General features: G+C 48.2%; 1 protein-coding gene and 1 long non-coding RNA gene across 2 annotated transcripts in view; both read right to left on the reverse strand.

Annotated features, from left to right (window-relative positions):
* Window positions 1-3,474: 3,474 nt before the first annotated feature.
* Window positions 3,475-4,431, reverse strand: LOC135378982 (uncharacterized). Its single transcript, XM_064612192.1, has one exon. The coding sequence runs from the start codon at window positions 4,429-4,431 to the stop codon at window positions 3,475-3,477; it is 957 nt and encodes a 318-aa protein (XP_064468262.1).
* Window positions 4,432-18,916: 14,485 nt separating this feature from the next.
* Window positions 18,917-21,857, reverse strand: part of LOC135366520 (uncharacterized) — a 69,611-nt gene continuing 66,670 nt past the window's right edge. The window contains exon 3 of the long non-coding RNA XR_010414199.1: window positions 18,917-19,091. This is a non-coding gene — a long non-coding RNA (uncharacterized LOC135366520). The remainder of the gene's footprint in view (window positions 19,092-21,857) is intronic.

The following is a 21,857-nucleotide window of genomic DNA, read 5'->3' on the forward strand; positions in this document are numbered from 1 at the left end:
TTTCGCTTTTAAGATGTAAGCAAACGCAACAATATAGAGCGTAAACAGACAATTTTAGTGCTCCTGAAAGTTGGGATAATCGTTCGTGAAGCACAATGTACGAAGAACATGAAACGTCTTTCAAATTTTCAGTGCCCGATTCGGAAAGGCAGCTTATTTATTTCTGTTTGTGTGTCAAGTGAAGTTTTGAACATACACCGAACGTCCAATAACTCCACGGCTCCTATTTTATGCGCATATTTTTTATGCTGGTACATTTTGCGATAATTACGGTTGTTGTGACTGACACGACAAACAGGTCAGGAGAGGAAGTAGCCTTTTTAATGTATCGGTGGTCCTAAAACCAGGGCCGAACTAACTGCTCTCGCGCCGGTGGCGCGTAGCTTGAACCGACCGCGCGGGACGAGAGTTGGCAATGGTGCTGCCACATCACTCCCCTCCCCCATAGAAGAGGAAAAAAAAAAAAAAAAACGTCAGAAGCCTGGGCGATAAGAACGGCGTAGAATGGGGCTCCAGGATACCGTTTTGGGAGGAACGAGAGCAGGGGTAGTAGCCGTTGCGACGCTTTGCGGATGGGTGGGGGTGTCAGGGCCCAAGTCACCTGGCAGGGTGAAAGCGGCCAGTGACGACGCGTCGACGTGGGCCGGTTTGAGACAGTCGAGAGATACTGTGTCCGGGCGGCCCTGGATGGACAGTCGGTACCACTTAGGGTGCCGTTCCAGGACGAGGTAGGGGCCGTCGTAGTGTGGTTGCAATGCGCGTCGGACGGAGTCGCGCCGAACGAAAACGTGCGTGGTCGCACGAAGCCTTGCAAGAAAAGAAGACGCATCCGACAGATCGGGAGAAGCGGCAAGCTCGAAGAATTCGGATGGAAGCCGGAGTGGAGTGCCGTACACAAGCTCCGCGCTGGAGATACCCAGGTCTTGCTTGAAGGCGGTGCGGATTCCGAGAAGGGCAGTTGGCAGGGCATCGAACCAGGATGCGCGGTCTTGAGTACACGAGAGAGCGGCCTTCAGATGACGATGAAAACGTTCGACTAAGCCATTTGCTTGCGGATGGTAAGCGGTAGTTCGTATGCGATGTGTTCCCAGAAGGTGCAGGAGGTCCGCGAAGAGGTGGGATTCGAACTGTCGTCCACGGTCAGTAGAAATAGTAGCTGGCACGCCGAAGCGGGCTACCCAACCGTGGAGAAAGGCTCTTGCGACAGTCTCAGCGGTGATGTCGATGATGGGTATTGCTTCCGGCCATCGGGAGAAGCGATCGACGCACGTCAGGATGTACGAGTGGCCGCGTGATGGTGGTAGAGGTCCTACGATGTCAATATGGACATGAGAAAAGCGGGCATCGGGAAGAGGGAAAGCGGTGAAAGGCGTTGTGGTGTGCCGCTGCACCTTGACACGCTGGCAGATGAGACAACAGCGGGCCCAAGCCCGCACGTCGGCATTCATGGCCGGCCACACAAAGCGTGCGGTGATGAGCTTTTGGGACGCGCGAATTCCAGGGTGGGCGAGGGAATGAATGCTGTCGAAAATTTGCCGTCTGAAGGATGATGGAACGAAAGGTCTTTCTCTACCAGCTGAGGTATCGCAGATCAACTTGCGAGGGGAACCGTGAAGTGGGACTTCCGCAAAAGAAAGGGACGTGGAAGAGCTGCGAAGCTGGCGAAGTTCTTCATCAGATCCTTGCTCCTCAGCCATTCGGACGTAATCAATGTCCAGACGAGGAAGCGAGGTAGCATTGACGTCCATTCGAGAAAGTGCATCGGCAACTGGGTTGTCCGCGCCCTTGACATGACGGATGTCGACGGTGAATTCGCTGATGAAAGAGAGTCGCCGGGCCTCTCGGGGTGTATATCCGTTTGCTCCTTTGGAGAGAAAGGCGAAAGTGAGCGGCTTGTGGTCCGTGAGGACGTGAAATGGCCGGCCTTCCAAAAAGTAGCGGAAGTGACGGATGGCGAGATAAACCGCTAGCAGCTCACGGCCGAAAGTGCTGTAGCGAGCCTGCTGCGGCGAAAGCTTCTGCGAGAAAAAGGCAAGTGGCTTCCATTGGTTGTCCACGAACTGTTGCAGAACGCCGCCGACAGCAATGTCCGAGGCATCAACCATAACGTTGGTGGGAGCGCCGTGCTTCGGGAACATCAGCACTGAGGCATCTGCCAACGCTTCTTTCACCTTGACGAAAGCAGCGTTAGCGTCCTGGGACCAAGAAAAAACAGCACTTTTCTTCTGAGGCGTTCGCAGCATATCCGTCAGAGGTCGTAACGCGTGGGCGCATGATGGGATGAAACGCCGGTAAAAATTAATCATCCCCAAGAATTCTCGCAGTTGGCGGAAAGACGTTGGCGCTGGGAAATTCCGGACGGCTGCAACCTTCTTGTCCAGGGGACGAATACCCTCGCTGGTGATGAGGTGGCCGAGGAACTCCAGGGATGCCTTGCCGAATTCACATTTAGCAGCATTGATGACGATTCCGTACTTCTCCAGCCGAGAGAAAACTGCGCGGAGATGAGTCTCGTGTTCTTCCGGTGAAGTACTGGCAACCAGTATGTCATCAATATAGGCGAACGCAAATGGAAGTCCTCGCAAAACCTGATCTATGAAACGCTGGAAGGTTTGCGCAGCGTTACGCAGACCGAAGGGCATCCGAAGGTATTCAAACATACCGAAGGGTGTTACAATGGCAGTTTTCGGGATGTGTGAGGGCTCGACCGGAATTTGATGATATGCCTTGACGAGGTCTATCTTGGAGAAAAGGCATGTTCCGTGCAGATTACAGGCAAAATCGTGAATGTGCGGAATGGGGTACCGGTCAGGGATGGTAACTTTGTTCAGCGCCCGGTAATCCCCACAGGGCCTCCAGTCGCCCGTCTTTTTCGGCACCATGTGTAGTGCAGACGACCAGTCGCTAGAGGAAGGACGAACAATACCGAGTTGGAGCATGTGCTCAAATTCCTTTTTTGCGATAGCGAGGCGCTCTGGTGCGAGGCGACGAGGTCGAGCGTGCACGGGAGGTCCAGTGGTCTCGATGAAATGAGTCACACTATGGCCAATTGGATGTTCTGTGTTGAAGAGAGAGACACGATTGGGAACTTCTTGATGGCACGGGAGTCCCTTGACGTGAAGCTTGGTCTCTGCGTCCCACAACACTCGCTTCTTCATGTTGACCAAGAGGCCAAAGTGGCTCAGGAAGTCCGCTCCCAGAATGGGGTACTGGAGGTCGGCAACCAAGAACACCCAAGCAAAAGTCCTTCGAAGTCCGAGGTTCAAAGTAAGGGAGTGCTCTCCGTACGTAGCAATGGGCGTTGCATTCACGGCTTGCAGATGCGGGAAGTTCGTTGCCGACGACGGTGGAAGAATGAAGATGGCAAAACGCTCACGTCAGCACCAGTGTCCACTAAAAATTTGAGACCGGAGTTTTTGTCGTTGACAAACAAGAGGCGGGTAGGCGATGCGCCAGTGTCACCAGCCGCCATCTCTAGTGACTGGCGCTGTCGTTTTCCGAAAATGTGCAAAGTGGAACGCACTTGCGAACTCTTGCACGAAAACGGTAGTGGTACCAGCACATGCCAGCTGGGGATGGGGAGCGGCGGCGATGCGATGATTGCGAGCGCTGCGGGGAGCGGGAAGACCGTCGGAGGGCTGCGACTTCGAGCTGAAGCGCCGCAATCTGGTCGGCGAGCACGGAAAGATCGACTGGTTGTGCCGAGCTGGTGGTGTCGGTATGGGGTGGACGGAGCTGGGAATGTCGTGGCGGAGCTACGGCAGCAATCTGAGGTGGTGCCATCTCCAGAACTCGATCGGCGAGATTGGCTAGGTCATTGAGGCTCATGTTGTCGGCAGCAGCCAGAACCATGCAGACATTCGCGGGCAACCTTTGCAAAAAGAGCTGGCGAAGGAGCGAGTCGTCCAGGGCGTCGGGTCGGTCGCCCAAAAGTTGACGCATGCGGCGGAGGAGCTGCGATGGGGTGCGATCTCCAAGTTCTTCTTGCGTCAACAGTCTTTGATACCGCCTCTGCTCCGACATTGAGGTCCGACGAATGAGCTCAGCCTTGAGGGTGTCATACGGCGTATGCGCTGGAGGGGAGGCGACCAGATCTCTGACTTCAGTTGCCTCTGTTGGAGAGAGCGCCGCGACGACATGGTAAAACTTCGTCAGTTGGTTGGTAATGCCTCTGAGTGCAAACTGCGCTTCCGCTTGCCCAAACCAGACCACCGGTTCCGCGGGCCAGAAAGAGGGCAGCTTGAGTGACACGGCAGCGACGTGGAGTGGGGCCGGAGCTGAAGAAGGAAGTGCAGTCTGGGAAACGGCGTAATGGAACGCTGGATTCGCAAGGGCTGGCGAAGGGGCCTGTCCAGGAACCTGAGGCGGCGGTGACCGGGGGACGGCTAGGGTAGGAGGAGATGCTGGGGCGGGAGGTGTTCCGGTAGCCATCCTACCGAAAAAATTCTGTGCCGCAAAGGTTCAGAAGTCGTCCAGATCACGTCCGGGTCACCAGTTGTTGTGACTGACACGACAAACAGGTCAGGAGAGGAAGTAGCCTTTTTAATGTATCGGTGGTCCTAAAGCCAGGGCCGAACTATCTGCTCTCGCGCCGGTGGCGCGTAGTTTGAACCGACCGGGCGGGACGAGAGTTGGCAATGGTGCTGCCACACGGTCATTTCTTTTCTGTCCGGTCCGCCATGATGTCGTCCAATGGTCAATGCGACTGCATTTGAGCTTTAGTACCCTGGCCTAGGTGGTCTGTTACCGATGCGACTTTACTGCGCCCACTTGCGGGGAACGTACGGCATGAAGGGGGGTTCACGCCGATCTCGACAACATATCAGCCGCGTTTACACGAACTCAATAGGAGCAGGTCGAGTTGGCTTGTCGAGTTCGTCTCGCACGAGGCAACCGGTACACACTATAACCATAGTTGTAAGGGACGAATATGGCCTTCGTATAAATTTTTAATCCCTCGATCAGGTCGGGGAATTTTTTTCAGGCGACGGGCGACAGACGCTGCTGTGTCATGGACTGATAGCGATAGCGAACGAAGAGTGCCCCACAAAGCTGCTGGTCCCCAAGCAGCACAATGTACTGAAAGTCGAGTGCAATAGGGGTGGACGGGTAGGTGGAAGGCATTGAGCAGAATTCTGAAAGTAAAGAACATTGATAAGACACATACCGCCACCCCTATTGCACTTGACTTTCAGTACATTGTGCTGCTTGGGTCCAGACAGCTCATTTTCTTTTTATTTTGGATTCGTCACTAATTCCCCTTTCCCACTCTTCAGCCAACCACATTTTCCGTACCTCCGGAAGACGAAATCTGTCCTGGGGTTTTAAATACAACTTCAAATGCTACCCTGTCTCTCAACTTGGGAACACTGTTTACACTGAACAAACGCCCCAAGCAGCACAATGCACTGAAAGTCGAGTGCAATAGGGGTGGACGGTATGTGTCTTCTTTAGTTTCACGAGTCTGTTGAAGGACTTCCGCCTACCCGTCCACCCACATTGCACTTCACTTTCAGTACATTGTGCTGCTTATATATAAGCAATACAACCTATCGGTGATGATTATGGAAGCGACGCCACTTCTTGTTCTGTCGTTGCCTTGTTTCTCACCATGCTTCTCGGATTCAAGGACATGTCTTCGTTTTAGGAAATATTTCCTGTCTGTCGAATGTGTGTCGCTTCCACTCCTCCTGCTGAGGGAAGTTTTTGATTTGGACATCACTTCGCATTGATCCATTCGCATTTTACATTATCATTCGCTAGCAGTGGTCTGTTTCCGTTCCATTTCCCTTTAATGCTCTCGTATTCTTTGAGCAACGCGTTGACCATTTTGGCTTATATAACACTCTCCGCACAAGATATGGAAGGGAGCATTCCAGTGGCAACGAATGATGATGCACAAAGTTTTGGCTCTGTGGCTTTGTTGGATCAGTGCGAAGTGATTTCTAACAAAAAAAAAAAAAGAAAAGTAAAAATCAATCCTGAAAGCGAAGTGCGATCCACACTACTGCGTTCCGACCCGTACGTCTGTTAGCGTCTGTGTGTGACGGACCTTTCTGACGCTGCTTCGCAAGAAACGACTCAGACAAATGCCGACCGTTCCCTTGAAGTCAGCCCAGCACGCATACTACCCCTTTATCCCTCTATTTCCTGATGTCCTCTCTCTACCTGTCCGTGTCTGCACGCTGATCACAGCCACAGATGATTCGCGGCGCAAACATAAAATTAATAAAAGCTCTAGAAATAAAAGTAACGACATCGCGAGCATTGGTGTCATAGGGTACGCGTCATCCGGTGTAGGAGCTCTTTGCGTGACCCCCTCAATAATGAATCCCCTTCCAGAGCAATCGTACGCGATACATAATACAGTGTTTTGGTACATCGTACGCTATCTCCTTTACGTATGCAAGGGATATCTGACAGTTTTAGTATATCGTACGCCGTCTCCTTTGCCTACGTAAGAGATAACATTGGCGGCTGTGCGCATGCGCAACACAAACATTGCTTTGCTTGTTGCGTAGAACCACCACACGATCCCTTACGAACGCAAAGGCGACGGTGTGCGATATACGATGGGTGTTCAAGTCAAACCGGGACTTTTCATCTTTCGCAAAACTAAAATCAACTTACAGGCGACAAATTAGTTTTATTTCTTCAACGAAATCTCCAGCTGCACTAATGCACTTGTCCCAGCGTTTCACGAGGGCTTGGATGCCAGTAGCGTAGAAATCCTTACCGGCGCGTAGCAGCCATGATCGGACCGCATTCTTGACCTCGTCGTAGCAGTTGAAGTGGCGGCCCTAAAGGAACGCCTTCAGTGGCCCGAAGAGATGGAAATCGCTGGGGGCGAGGTCTGGACTGTAAGGTGGATGTGGCAGCAACTCCCAGCCAAGTTCCTGTAAGGTGCGTGTCGTGAGATGCGCGGTATGCGGGCGCGCATAGTCCTGTAGGAGGAGGACTCCTTTGGTGATGAGGCCCGGCCGCTTTTGCTTCAGCGCCTTATGTACATCCCTGAGAACCGGCAGTAATATGCACTATTGATGGTGGTACCACTGGGCAAATCAACATGAACAACGCCAGCCTTGTCCCAGAAAACCGTGGCCATGACCTTACCCGCAGACGGGGTGCTTCGGAACTTCTTGGGAGCTGGCGAGCCCGGATGCTTCCACTGTTTTGATGCGCGTTTAGACTCAGGAGTGAAATGGTGCACCCACGTTTGATCGCACGGTATGACCCGATCAAGGAACGGCTGTCCTTCAGTGTCGAAACGGTACCTTAACTCTTGGGAGATTTCCAGTCTTTTCTGCCGGTCAAACACGGAGAGCTGCCTCGGGACCGAACGGGCACTAACTTTCCGAAACTGGAGGTGTTCATGAATGATAGTGTTCAACGTTCCCACAGAAAGGTCCGTCTTTCGAGCCAGTTCGAGACATGTTATCCGTCGGTCCTTGAGGATCAGGCGCTCCACAAGTTGGATGTTATCAGGAACTCTGACACTGGGCTGTGAGCCGCACCGGCCGGATTCGTCCTGCACTGATGTACGGCCATCTCGGAACCGTTTGTACCACTCAAACGCTTTGCTGCGGCTAAGTGTATCGTGGCCATACTGAGCCTGAAGTGTTCAGTGAATTTTAGATGACTTTACGCCTTCATTTACGAGAAGCTTCATGACAATTCGCTGTTCGATGTGCGCGATCACCTCGTCGTCGGCCATCTTGTCCAGCACGTGTCTTCTGTTTTTGCATAAACTTTGGATCACCACGTGGTGTACCCGGAGGCCTGTCGCGTGTGAAAATGACGAAAAAGAAGTAGCGCGAGCCTTTTGTACACTCAGGAGACAGAAAGTCCCGGATTGACTTGAACACCCCTCGTAACAAAACTCACTATCGTTGTGGTTCTACGCATTGCCCAAATGCCTTTTTCGGTTATGGATGTGCGCAGAAGTACCAACAGTATCCCGTACGGGCGCAAATGCGATAGCGTACGATATATTAAAAATCTCAATTAGAGAGTTTTAGTGCATCACACGCTATTGCCTTTGCGTACGTAAGCGATAGCGTTGGTGATTCTGCGCACGCGCAAAACATAAAGAGCGCACTGTGCAGAACCATCACCCTATCCCTTACATACGCAAATGCGATAGCGTACGATAAACTAAAATTCGCTATTGTCAGATCACAAGCGCAAAAAACAAACAAAAAACAAAAAAAACGAACTCTCGTTCTCGCAAAGGGCTCCTCATGTGGTCATTACTACGGCGCGTCGCCCACCTTCTATCCCGTCACTTATTGCCGACCGCGCCCGTGCATCCCCCTACTGACGCCACTACTGACGACCCAGTTACAATAGTGAGCTTTAGTATGTTGTACGCTATCGCCTTTGCATACATGAGGGATAGCGTTGGCTGTTCTACGCACGCGCAAGAAAAACAGCGCATGTGAAAAACAGAGCTGTGGCTTACGTACGAAAAGGCGATATCGTACGATATACTAAAACTTACTAATAGTCAGTCTTAGTATATCGTACGCTGTCGCTTTTGCATCATTCTACCCAAGTGTTCTACGTAGAAAACTATTGGTTCCTTGTGCTTTGCACGGTGCTGGGTGAGGACACCAACTTTCATGCCTCTTAACAATTGAACGCTTCCGCTTATCAAAATGCTCTCCAGGATTTAAATACTATATAGAGGCATAGTTGCATCATTCTACCAAAGTATACGTATCTAGGTAGAAAGCTGTAGGTTCCTTATGCTGGCGCGCTTGCCCAAATTTTTACTCTTCGTGGGCAAGGCCAACAACTTTCATGCCTCTTCATTCGTAAATACTTCCGTTTATCAAAATGCTCCTCGGCATATAAATACTAGAGGCATAATTGCACCATTCTACCAAAGTATGCGTTTCTAGGTAGAAAACTGTTGGTTCCCTGTGCTTGCGCGGTATACGAGGACACGAACTGTCATGCCTCTTAAGTCACAAACACTTCCGTTTATCAAAATGCTCTCGGGGATATAAATACTAGAGGCATAGTTGCACCATTCTACCAAAGTATTCGTTTCTAGGAGGAAAATACTCGGATCCTCGTGCTGGCGCGCTTGCCCAAATTTTTGCTCCCGTGGGCAAGGCCAGCAAGTTCCATGCCTCCTAAGTCGTAAACGCTTCCGTTTATCCAAATTCTCTCCGGAATATAAATACTAGGGCTATAGTTGCATCATTCTACCAAAGTATTCTTTTCTATGTAGAGAACCGTTGGTTCCCTGTGCTTGCGCGGTAGACGAGGACACCAACTTTCATGCCTCTTAAGTCACAAACGCTTCCGTTTATCAAAATGCTCTTCGGGATATAAATACTAGAGGCATAGTTGCATCATTGTACCAAACTAATCGTTTCTAGGTGGAAAATTGTCGGTTCCTCTTGCTGGCGCGCTTGCCCAAATGTTTGCTCCCGTGGGCAAGGCCAGCAACTTTCATGCCTCCTAAGTCGTGAACGCTTCCGTTTCTCAAAATGCTCTCTGGGATATAAATACTAGGGCTATAGTTGCATCATTCTACCAAAGCATTCTTTTCTAGGTAGAAAACCGTTGGTTCCCTGTGCTTGCGCGGTAGACGAGGACACCAACTTTCATGCCTCTTAAAGGGACTATGAAATTTCCCGAACCCCCATACTTTTTTTCGATGGAAACTGTTCTTCCCGCAGAGAAACTAATATGCCACAAATTTTTCCGGACGAAATCGCTCCACTCTGCGAGGAGCGAGCGCTGGAAATGTCTCTTCCGCGTTCCTCCTCTCCCGCGCATATTTCCCTGCCGATGGTGTAACTGTACGGACCGCTTTTCGGTTCCCCGTTACGTCACCGGTGTTGCACAATGGCAAGTAATGCTGCGAGCTCGCGCTGTGGCTGCCGCCACTGCCGAAATCTGCCGATCGCGCGAAAGCTGCTGTCATGGAGATTTCCACTCCCGATGAACGCATACGCGGGATCCTACGGCGCATGCTCCTGGCGGGATTCCTCGGCTCGGCAACACGTCACGATGACGTGTTGCTGAGCCGGCCGTGGTCGCGTCAAGTTACCCGTTGTGTCTCCGCTCGGCAGCTCGTCACGGCGCGGCGCCAGCTGTCCTCCCTTCGCCGCTCCGTTTAAATTCGCTCCCGAGAAATCCGCTCGCGCGACGAAAGTAAAATTTCGGTTCTAGACTCAGAAAAATGTCTTCTTTCGAACGAAACGAAGAAAAAATCGTTTCATAGTCCCTTTAAGTCACAAACGCTTCCGTATATCAAAGTGCTCTTCGGGATATAAATACTAGAGGCATAGTTGCATCATTCTACCAAAGTATCGTTCCTAGGTGGAAAACTGTCGGTTCCTCGTGCTGGCGCGCTTGCCCAAATTTTCGCTCCCGTGGGCAAGGCCAGCAACTTTCATGCCTCCTAAGTCGTAAACGCTTCCGTTTATCAAAATGCTGTCCGGGATATAAATACTAGGGATATAGTTGCATCATTCTACTAAACTATTCTTTTCTATGTAGAAAACCGTTGGTTCCTTGTGCTTGCGCGGTAGACGAGGACACCAACGTTCATGCCTCTTAAGTCACAAACGCTTCCGTTTATCAAAATGCTCTCCGGGATATAAATACTTTTGCAGTTGCATCATTCTACTAAAGCATTCTTTTCTTGGTCGAAAACTGCTGGTTCCTTGTGCTTGCGTGGTATAGGCGAGGACACCAACTTTCATGCCTCTTAAGTCACAAACGCTTCCGTTTATCAAAATGCTCTCCGGGATATAAATGCTATAGGCATAGTTGCATCATTCTACCAAAGTATCGTTTCTAGGTGGAAAACTGTCGGTTCGCCGTGCTGGTGCGCTTGCCCAAATTTTTGCTCCCGTGGGCAAGGCCAGCAACTTTCATGCCTCCTAAGTCACAAACGCTTCCGTTTATCAAAATGCTCTCCGGGATATAAATACTAGGGCTATAGTTGCATCATTTACCCAAGGTTTCTTTTCTTGGTAGAAAACTGCTGGTCCCTGTGCTTGCGCGGTAGACGAGAACACCAGCTTTCATGCCTCCTAAGTCACAAACGCTTCCGTTTATCAAAATGCTCTCGGGGATATAAATACTAGAGGCATAGTTGCATCATTCTACCAAAGTATCGTTTCTAGGCAGAAAACTGTCGGTTCCTCGTGCTGGCGCGCTTGCCCAAATTTTTGCTCCCGTGGGCAAGGCCATCAACTTTCATGCCTCCTAAGTCGTAAACGCTTCCGTTCATCAAAATTCTCTCCGGGATATAAATACTAGGGCTATAGTTGCATCATTCTACCAAAGCATTCTTTTCTAGGTGGGAAACCGTTGGTTCCCTGTGCTTGCGCGGTAGACGAAGACACCAGCTTTCATGCCTCTCAAGTCACAAACGCTTCCGTTTATCAAAATGCTCTTCGGGATATAAATACTAGAGGCATAGCTGCATCATTGTACCAAAGTAATCGTTTCTAGGTGGAAAATAGTCGGTTCCTCTTGCTGGCGCGGTTGCCCAAATTTTTGCTCCCGTGGGCAAGGCCAGCAACTTTCATGCCTCCTAAGTCGTAAACGCTTCCGTTTATCAAAATTCTCTCCGGGATATAAATACTAGGGCTATAGTTGCATCATTCTACCAAAGCATTCTTTTCTAGGTAGAAAACCGTTGGTTCCCTGTGCTTGCGCGGTAGACGAGGACACCAACTTTCATGCCTCTTAAGTCACAAACGCTTCCGTTTATCAGAATGCTCTTCGGGATATAAATACTAGAGGCATAGCTGCATCATTGTACCAAAGTAATCGTTTCTAGGCGGAAAATTGTCGGTTCCTCTTGCTGGTGCGCTTGCCCAAATTTTTGCTCCCGTCGGCAAGGCCAGCCACTTTCATGCCTCCTAAGTCGTAAACGCTTCCGTTTATCAAAATTCTCTCCGGGATGTAAATACTAGGGCTATAGTTGCATCATTCTACCAAAGCATTCTTTTCTAGGTAGAAAACCGTTGGTTCCCTGTGCTTGCGCGGTAGACGAGGACACCAACTTTCATGCCTCTTAAGTCACGAACGCTTCCGTATATCAAAGTGCTCTTCGGGATATAAATACTAGAGGCATAGTTGCATCATTCTACCAAAGTATTGTTCCTGGGTGGAAAACTGTCGGTTCCTCGTGCTGGCGCGCTTGCCGAAATTTTTGCTCCCCTGGGCAAGGCCAGCAACTTTCATGCCTGCTAAGTCGTAAACGCTTCCGTTTATCAAACTGCTCTCCGGGATATAAATACTAGGGCTATAGTTGCATCATTCTACTAAAGCATTCTTTTCTATGTAGAAAACCGTTGGTTCCTTGTGCTTGCGCGGTAGACGAGGACACCAACTTTCATGCCTCTTAAGTCACAAACGCTTCCGTTTATCAAAATGCTCTCTGGGATATAAATACTTTTGCTATAGTTGCATCATTCTACTAAAGCTTTCTTTTCTTGGTAGAAAACTGCTGGTTCCTTGTGCTTGCGCGGTATAGACGAGGACACCAACTTTCATGCCTCTTAAGTCACAAACGCTTCCGTTTATCAAAATGCTCTCCGGGATATAAATACTAGAGGCACAGTTGTACCATTCTACCAAAGTATCGTTTCTAGGTGGAAAACTGTCGGTTCGTCGTGCTGGCGCGCTTGCCCAAATTTTTGCTCCCGTGGGCAAGGCCAGCAACATTCATGCCTCCTAACTCACAAACGCTTCCGTTTATCAAAATGCCCTCCGGGATATAAATACTAGGGCTATAGTTGCATCATTTACCCAAGGTTTCTTTTCTTGGTAGAAAACTGCTGGTTCCCTGTGCTTGCGCGGTAGACGAGGACACCAGCTTTCATGCCTCTTAAGTCACAAACGCTTCCGTTTATCAAAATGCTCTCCGGGATATAAATGCTATAGGCATAGTTGCATCATTCTACCAAAGTATCGTTTCTAGGTGGAAAACTGTTGGTTCGCCGTGCTGGTGCGCTTGCCCAAATTTTTGCTCCCGTGGGCAAGGCCATCAACTTTCATGCCTCCTAAGTCGTAAACGCTTCTGTTTATCAAAATGCTCTCCGGGATATAAATACTAGGGCTATAGTTGCATCATCCTACTAAAGCATTTTTTCTAGGTAGAAAACTGTTGGTTCCCTGTGCTTGCGCGGTAGACGAGGACACCAACTTTCATGTCTCTTAAGTCACAAACACTTCCGTTTCTCAAAATACTCTCTGGGATATAAATACTAGGGCTATAGTTGCATCATTCTACCAAAGCATTCTTTTCTATGTAGAAAACCGTTGGTTCCCTGCGTTTGCGCGTTTCCACCCATTTTTCCATTGAGCCCTTGCATTTAACCTATACCTCCGTGGAACCAAGGAAAGTATTCGTAGACTGTTCAAACTTCGTGAATGTATTCGCTTTATAACATATGCGGGACACCCCAGAGAGCATTGCAAATTATGGAAGTGAAATTAAGTTATTGAAGAAAAAGCGTTCTGAATGCATGGTGCCTATGGGAGGTGTTGCGGTAGGTTTCACCCAACACAGGGGAGTATGGGGTGAAGCATGCTTTACGTTTGGTAACTAATTCTTGGGAATGCGTACCCAGCATCCACAACCCGACGTTCGCTGGATGTTGATGGGCGGTTAATGGTTCTGTGGGTAAAAATGGGAAGATAACTTTTCGGCCCGTCCAGGCCAACCGCCCACAAGAGGTACGTGGTACATCCTTCGAGCAAAGACAAAGGCCTAGAGAGTCTGCCACAAAACACCGGCCGAGGAACGTAGAAGACCCATCATGCGTGGTATAAACGATGAGTGAAGTGACTTAACTGAGCAGAGAGGGATTCCAGCCTTCTGCTATAATAGAATATCCTGCTCGTGTGATATTGCGACGTGTGACAGGTGACCTGTAACAGCCACCAATAACAGAAGGTGTAACAACGCGACCTATTATATTTCTAATATGTTACAGGTGTCAATAAGTGATCGATGCAGGAGTTTCTCAGCAGCGACGAGAACACCCCGTCCCATTTTACAGTACATGTTCCCCAGAAAGATAGTCTAATCAGTAAGGAAGGACAATAGTTCATCACTGGAAATTGAAGCGGATAACCACGTCTCCGTTAGTACAATAATGTCGGAGGGGCTTGAGTGAGATCGTGCGTGCATGCGTTGTTGTCTCGGAGCTTAAAGGGACTATCACATCAGGAAAAGTGTGCATGAGACAGATACGGTAACGTCCGGCATGGTTTCGCAGTCTACTTGGCCAAATTGCTCTTCCGAAAACGTTAAACAGCGTACCTGTTAAATAAACCAGCGTTAAAGATTCGAACTCCCTCTGCAGCTAAGCCAGGATGACGCAAGCCGGGCACACGAATGGCAGCGCAGCGCAGGCGATTGTCTCCGACGTCGTCTGCTTCGCATTCGCACTGCCGCATACCAAGTAAAAAGACCTCGGTAAATGCGCCGACTGTCGCTTACCAGTGTGGGTGCTGACATGGCCATGTTTCGTGGAATACGGTGTTACGTTGCACAAACACGTTAGACGCTAACCAGCATTCCTCAAGGCGATTTCAGACCTCTCGGCGACCTGCAGACGCCATCACTCCCGAGCGGCGGTCGGACGCTGAAGTCTCTCTGCCTCTCTCTGATTGGTCTTGCCCGCGTCAAAGGACGCTCACCATGCCAGGCCTGGTATACTGACGGACGTCCTCTTCCCCGAAGGTCCTTGTGCGGAACGACTTTCAAAAACTCGCGGCCTCGTGCGCTTTCTTCAAGAAACGGGCCTAGCGGAGAGACCACTCTAGTGCACCTCTCACCTACAGTGTGCTTCCGTCCCATCAGTACCGGTCATCCTGCCTCTACATCACTTTGAAGTCCTCAACTCCCCTCTCCCACTTTCTTTTCCTTTTTTTTTTTGGCTATAGTCGTGACGATGCCCACTTGAGTGCGGCCAACTACGGCAAGCTACCTCGACCCCCCCCCCCCCCCTTGTCTCACGGCTGCTCTCAAAGGATGCTCACGGCTTTGTTCAAGTGTCGTTTGGAGGGAGGGCATTCCGGCATGCTCTCGACATCCTTCGTCTCCATTTGCCATGGATTCGCGTCAGAATTTGGGCGTCACTGTTGGTGACGAACGAGCAGTAGAATGGCACAGTAGTTTCGGAATCGACCACAACAGATGCTACAGTCCCTTTAAAGACATCCTGTTGTGTCTTTGCGAATTCCGCGAGCCGTCGATGAGTCAATCGCGTGGCTGATGAAAAGTCGTTTCCGAAGTTTATACCTGAGCCTTGAGCTTATGGCCCGAAGACAACACATTTTCTCTTACATTAAAAGAACAAAACGTGGCAGTAATAGGTATAGGTCTTCCACTACCCAATTTACCTATTTTATGATGATGAGGATGATGATTAGGGTTTTTTCTGGCGCAGCGACTACAAAGGTCATAGTGATATAGCTATGATATAGCTATATATATGATATAGCTGATATATATTTATGCACACGGTTGAGGTCAGGAGGTGTGCATTGAAGGTCAAGGTTTGATTGACTCAGATCGATTACCTTCAATTCCCTATCGCTCCATGATTCACCCGGACAGTCTTGTATGCGATAAAGGAAATGTGTTACCTGCGCGACCTGTCTTCGAGATCACTTATGGAGGACTCATGTGCAGAAGTTTTGTGGTGAACAGATTGCATTTCTGCAAGGTCGATATGGACGTTTTTTACAAAACCGGATTGCTTATTTTCAGTTGTTGACAATTCCTCCTAGCCTGTGGGTAACTTGTTCGTAAGAGCCATGATGTTCGTAAGAGCGTGATGGCGTTATCCGTACTTTGCTGGGTCATCGGTAAGGCACCTGGTTTTCTGCTGCGGCAAATTCAAAATTTCGCGGCGCCGACTTGTAAGTTCCGCCATTTTCCGCGGCAAGGAGTCAACGGCTGCTTGAAGCGGGAAACACTATTTTCTTGGATAAGGTGGGTACAAAAAATATTTTATAAACTTCTGCAATACATGATATATTGTGTTCTCCTTTGACAGCGACTGGCGTGGTCCGCTACAATAATTTTATGCCCGCTGAAAGATATTTCAGTATCTGCAAAATTTATAGGGATTGACAAATACTTGCTCGGAATAGACGCTAAATTCGGAGCAAGCACCCTAATTCCGTTCGAAAACCTATTTACCGTATTTACACGCACAATTTGCGCACATTTTCTCCCCAAAAAAAGTGCAAATTGCGCGGGAACGTTCGTAATGATATTCAAACGACGCAAAATTTCAAAATTTTAGGCTCATATAGGCTCTCGGTAGAGCCGATATTGACGCCATCACTGCATTGCGCAAGCGTGAAAGAAGCACGAAGCTGGAAGACGCCGCTAGTCCGCACTTGACAACCGAAAGCATGCTATGTTCGCAAACTTTTTCAGTTGTGCTATAAGGTTTGTCCAGCGTTTCTTTCCGCGTTTCGTAGTTCGAGCGACAGTATCGTCCATGGCGTCAGTGGACTATCACTCGAAAGTGTGCGCAAATCAAGCAAAAGCATCGCAATAACTTCGGTAGCACTAATGGAGTTGCAAAAAGCAATCGCCACGGTCGCTGAGACACAAGTGCCAGATATCCGCGCACGAAAACGCGGGTGCGCAAATTACGCGATTTTTTGTTTTCTTCTCATTTTTAGTGGTCAACTAAAAAATATGCGATGCGCAAATTAGGCGATGGCGCAAAATGCGCGAGTAAATATGTCGAAGGGTCCGTGTACCTTGGAGCAGCATATCTGACGGGATTTCGCGTGAGCGTGCAATACTTCTCCTGCGACGCTGCACTTCGTAGTAACTGTCCACGTCGCGCCAATCGCGTCCTTCGACTCACTCGGATTTCCGGACAAAAGGCCGCGAAATTTCGAGCAAAATAAGGGATTCCACGATGAATTCTGGAATCCGTGAAATTTCGCGGAACCGCGGAAAACCCAGGGCATTAGACATCGGTAATGTTTTGACGATAAAAACGATAAAAGCTTAGTGTCTTATGTAAATTAAAGCGAAGCTTAATGTCTCCTTCCGTAAGCTGAAACGTTCGGAACTTGCTGCGTTAAGGGAACTGAGATCCAGGGATGATATTGTTATCAAACCCGCTGACAAGGGTGGAGCGGTTGTAGCTTGGCGCAGAGACCTATACATAGCGAAGGCAGAAAAACAGCTCTCTGACACAAGATTCTACGAAAGGCTTGATACGGATCCGACATCCCAACATCAAGAGAAGGTCGCCCACACTGTACGATACGAGATATCAAGTGGCTCCTTACCCAGCCAAGCCAAAAGCCTCATACTTAAAAACGCTCAAGTTTCTTCGTTTTACCTCCTTCCAAAAATACAGAAACTCGGTTGTCCTGGGCGCCCAATAGTCTCAGCCGTTGCATGTCCCACGAGACTTATTTCGGTATTCGTTGATTCCATCTTACAACCCCTGGTTTTCGCCTTACCTTCCTATTCGAAGGATACCACTCATATTGTTCAGCAGCTGTCAACTATCCAACTCCCTGGCAACTATATCATATTTACAATGGACGTGGTCTCTCTCTATACGGTCATACCCCACGCAGAGGGATTGTCAGCGCTACAATACTTCTTGGACGGACGATCAGTCTTAGATCCCCCCACTAACGCAATCATACGGCTGGCCCAAAATCGTCCTTAATGCTAATGCTTTTGAGTTTATAGGGGCTGTGTACAGGCAGAAATGTGGTGTTGCTATGGGAACCAAAATGGGCCCGTCGTTTGCAAATATTTTATGGGTTTTGTTGAAGAACGTTCTGGGGCTGCACGTGAACGTGCAGCCCCCTAGCAGGCTGGGCAGTATGTTTAACATCCTCCCGCACCAGTTTCCGGTTCCCCCTTTTTTCTGATGAAGAGCGTCCGCTCGAAACGTTAAGTATAGTTCCCCCCCCCCTTTTAAGTACACCAGTCCCGGTTGTTACTCCAATGTTTTGACGTCTGACAAATTCCGTAACATTCCTGTCAAATTTCGTTAAGAATGTATTTACGGTACAGTATCCCTATCACAGTAGCTGCATAGACAAATAAGCATATAATGTGGACTAACATATGATGTCGCACCGGCATTTACATGTCGCTATACTGTCGCTACATTTACTTGTCGCATTTACATGTCGCTACACTTGTCAAATAGGTATTCATATATATGCACACCTAATATGCACACCTAAATATGCACACCTCAAGCAGTCAAAACAGCAATCTGCTCTTCATACTTTCCAGGGAAATCCCTGGTCAAGTAACTCTGGACAGAGACCTGCGAATTTGTGACACGACCCTGAAATCAAGGGCAACGCAATCTAATATATCTTGCCTCACAAATAAGTTGCGAATTAAATACTTGTGTTCAGCCGGTTTGTGTTCATAACCGTATAATCAGTTTACCCCATAACCACAACAGGACATAATAAGGTGCAAGTTGTCGCTTGGCCCACGATGTTCTAGCTTCCGCGAAATCATAGCAATAAACTGACGTAATGCACTGTAATTTTGCTTCTATACGTAAGTACATTTAATATCGTTGCAAAGCGTGAATGTATGTTCTGAAAAATATTTTGAATTTTTGAATTTTTATTGCACAGAAGATATATCGGTGGCTAATCGTAGCACTTGAAATCTGAAGGCACAGTTTTTTCTTTCCTGTAGGGCCAGGGTTCGTGGAGTTCAACACCACTACAGAAGTGCAGATAGCTACACTATGCCATCCTACCTCACATCAATGTCTCATAGTCAAGAAACAGCTGCCAATACAACTGAGCGTGCTACACTGAGTGTTATTTGCGCATGCTTGTGCTATAGTTCCTCCTACTGTGATACACAACGGAAAATGTGTTTCGGTGATTATTATAGGTTATTTATTCACATCTAGGTGATTTAATTATGAATTGAACGCATATTCGTCTTGATGTTCAGTAGCAGATGCATCTCTTCGGATACTCCCGGTCGCACTTTCCCTTAGAGGACATATAAATGCGGCATCTAGTTTCGCACATCTCAGGGTGATCAGGACAGCCTTCGTACTTGTCGACTGCAAAGAGAAGAGAATGCAGATATGCATACGTGAACGCTTGCGACGACAGCCTATCTTGCAAATAGACTGGCATTTCTGTTATTCACTATCGTAAAACCACTGGATGTCGCAAACAGTCGAAGGATGACATCGTCGCAATTGGAACGTAATTCTTCCTGATAGCAGATATGCCACGCGTGTACGCGTCTCACTTGTGTATGCGCATTTACGACTCTAAACCAGGGGCGAAAAACATCTACACAAACGTAGCAAATATTTCGTTTCTGGTTGCGGCCTCATTTGCATTGAGATAACGAGCGTCTTTCCACCAGAGCAATGATCGTACACTATAAGACCGGTCGCGGATAAAGGGCGGATAAGAGGCGCATATTTTGCTGTTGTTGTTAATTGTCTGCCAGCCTTATCCGCCACACCACCGAAACGTTAACAAAAACAAAAAGAACGCAATAACAAGACAAAGAAAACAACCTTCCCGGTAGTAGCTCATAAGCACCAAATGCTCATAACCTCCAAACGCTCAAAACCTCCAAACGCCCATATGCACCGAAAAAAAAAAGTTGGTGGTTTTGAGCGTTTGGTGGAAATGAGCAGGAGGGGAGAACCTGCTCATAAGCACCAAACGTCCAGAACATCCGAATGCTCATATGCACCGAAAGGCGGGAGACCACAAAGGCCGGGTCTTCCTTTCCCGCATTTGGAACAAGGTCATAGGGTGAGAAAGGAGGAATGAATGGAGACTATCAAGGCCACTTAATGTGTCAGTTTGGAAGTTTATACAGTTCGAATTTGGCTGAATGTGTGGGTTTGAATGGGGTTACCGTGAGTCAATGGGTGTTTGAACGTGACAAACACGTCCGCCGTGGTGTCTGCCCATTTGGTCGAACGCCGTTTGGTCGAATGCCATTTGATCGAACGCCACTTGGTCGAAAGCCGTTTGATCGAAAGGCGTTTGTTCGAAGGGAGTTCAAAACTGCATCTGCACTGTGTCATCCGCACGTCGTTTTCTGTAACTTTTGACTCGAGCATACGGAGCGGGCAATCAGTGTCCTCTGCTTTTTGTTGTTGTTGTTGTTCCTTTTTGCAGGGAGTCCACTGGTTATTTGTAGACGTTTCTCATTTACGAACCAGTAGGAGACATATTGAAGAAAGTTCCCCCAGGTTGGGAGCAACCGATAGTCTGTGCTTCTTCGGAACACCCTTCTCATTGCTGGTGACATATTTAAAGGGAACGGTCTGAAACGGGAAAGTCATATGTGCGCGAAAGCCACTCGAAGTCTGTGGATGCTAAGAAGGAAATTTCGCCATAGCACAACGAAAGATATTAAATTAACAGCATATAAAACCTTAGTTCAACCTCGCCTAGTGTATACATCTGCAGTCTGCGGTCACTGCACATGCACGCTATCCGAAAAAAATAGAGAAAGTAGAAAGATCTTCTGCCATGATTACCTTGTCTAGGTTTCGAAGAAGTTCTTCGGTTACATGTCTGTTGCAAGAACTAAATTTAGATTAACCCGCACATAGGCGAAAAGTAAATAAACTCAAACTGTTCTTTCTCCTATACAATGGTCAGTTGATTACAAACAATAATACGTTGTTAAAATTTGTCCATATTCAACGGGGATAAATCGTTGACAAATGTCATTTATTTTTTTTTATTTGCCAAAAATTTTTAATACTTGAAATCATGGCCGATGGTCGGATATCAGCATGGAACGCCGTCTACTCGATAGCGGCTAACGCTACATAAACGAGTAAACATAAGAGAAAACGAGTAGTAAACGTAAACTGAAGAAATAAACTTAAATACAATGAAACTGAATATATGTTAGGGAATCAACGATAACACCAGGTGAGCTTGAACTAGCGGTGCAGGAAGAAGGCTTGGCGCTGCACAGCGTCGCAGTCAGGCACTGGCGTCATCGAATGGTTCTGTGGCATTCGCTACAGTTCTAGAGTATAAAGCCTGCGTCATGAAGCGTACATTAGAAGTAGTTTTGGCATGTGTTACAAGTTTACAATGTGTCTCTTTTTGCATGTTATTGCCTGTTTAGGTGTTTTTGAGGGTCGAAATACCTGTCTATTTTCATGGTTTTAGCACGTAAATTTCCGAGCTCTACTTATAAGAGGAAGTAACGTTGCTCCCGAATGCCTAAAACTGTGGGCAAACAGAAATGAGTTGAAAACCAATCATCCAAAGTACCAAGCCAGTCATCTTCCAGACCGAAGGTTGAAGAACTATAGGAGCGCGAATTGTAGAGCACGTTGGATTGAGTTTCGGAAAAAAAAATAGTCCCGGAAAAATTGGTCCCTGGTTGCGTGGCGGAAGAAATGGTCCCGCGCGGTTTTCCGTGCGCCCAAAAATACAGGAGCGTCGTTGTGGACACCTGATGAACCGGATCATAGCCAACCAAGTGCTATCGTTCGCACTCCTCATTTCTTCAAATTGGAAGGCATGCTTTTTTAAATTAACATTAATCTTAATGAACAATAAATGCTGCACGCCATTTAATGAGGAACATAAAAGCGGTTCCATTTGCTGCAGCGCTTGTATTGTACAAATTGCGTCTGTTCTTTCTGTTCCTCTCTTTATTTTGCGGAGTACAGACAACGCGACAAGATCAGGAAGCAATTCTATTCGTTCTGGCTACATACAAGCAGGACCAAGCTGTTATATAAACTTCAAACTGACACATTAAGCGGCAATAAAAAAATGCTACATTAAGCGGCCTTGGTAGTCGCCATTCATTCCACCTTTCTACC

The sequence above is a fragment of the Ornithodoros turicata genome, chromosome 1, assembly GCF_037126465.1.
Source record: "Ornithodoros turicata isolate Travis chromosome 1, ASM3712646v1, whole genome shotgun sequence".
NCBI lineage: Eukaryota > Metazoa > Arthropoda > Arachnida > Ixodida > Argasidae > Ornithodoros > Ornithodoros turicata.

What these genes read in the sequence shown, in the direction of transcription:
- LOC135378982 (XM_064612192.1), bottom strand. Translation starts at nt 4,431, where the DNA reads ATGGCTACCGGAACACCTCCCGCCCCAGCATCTCCTCCTACCCTAGCC.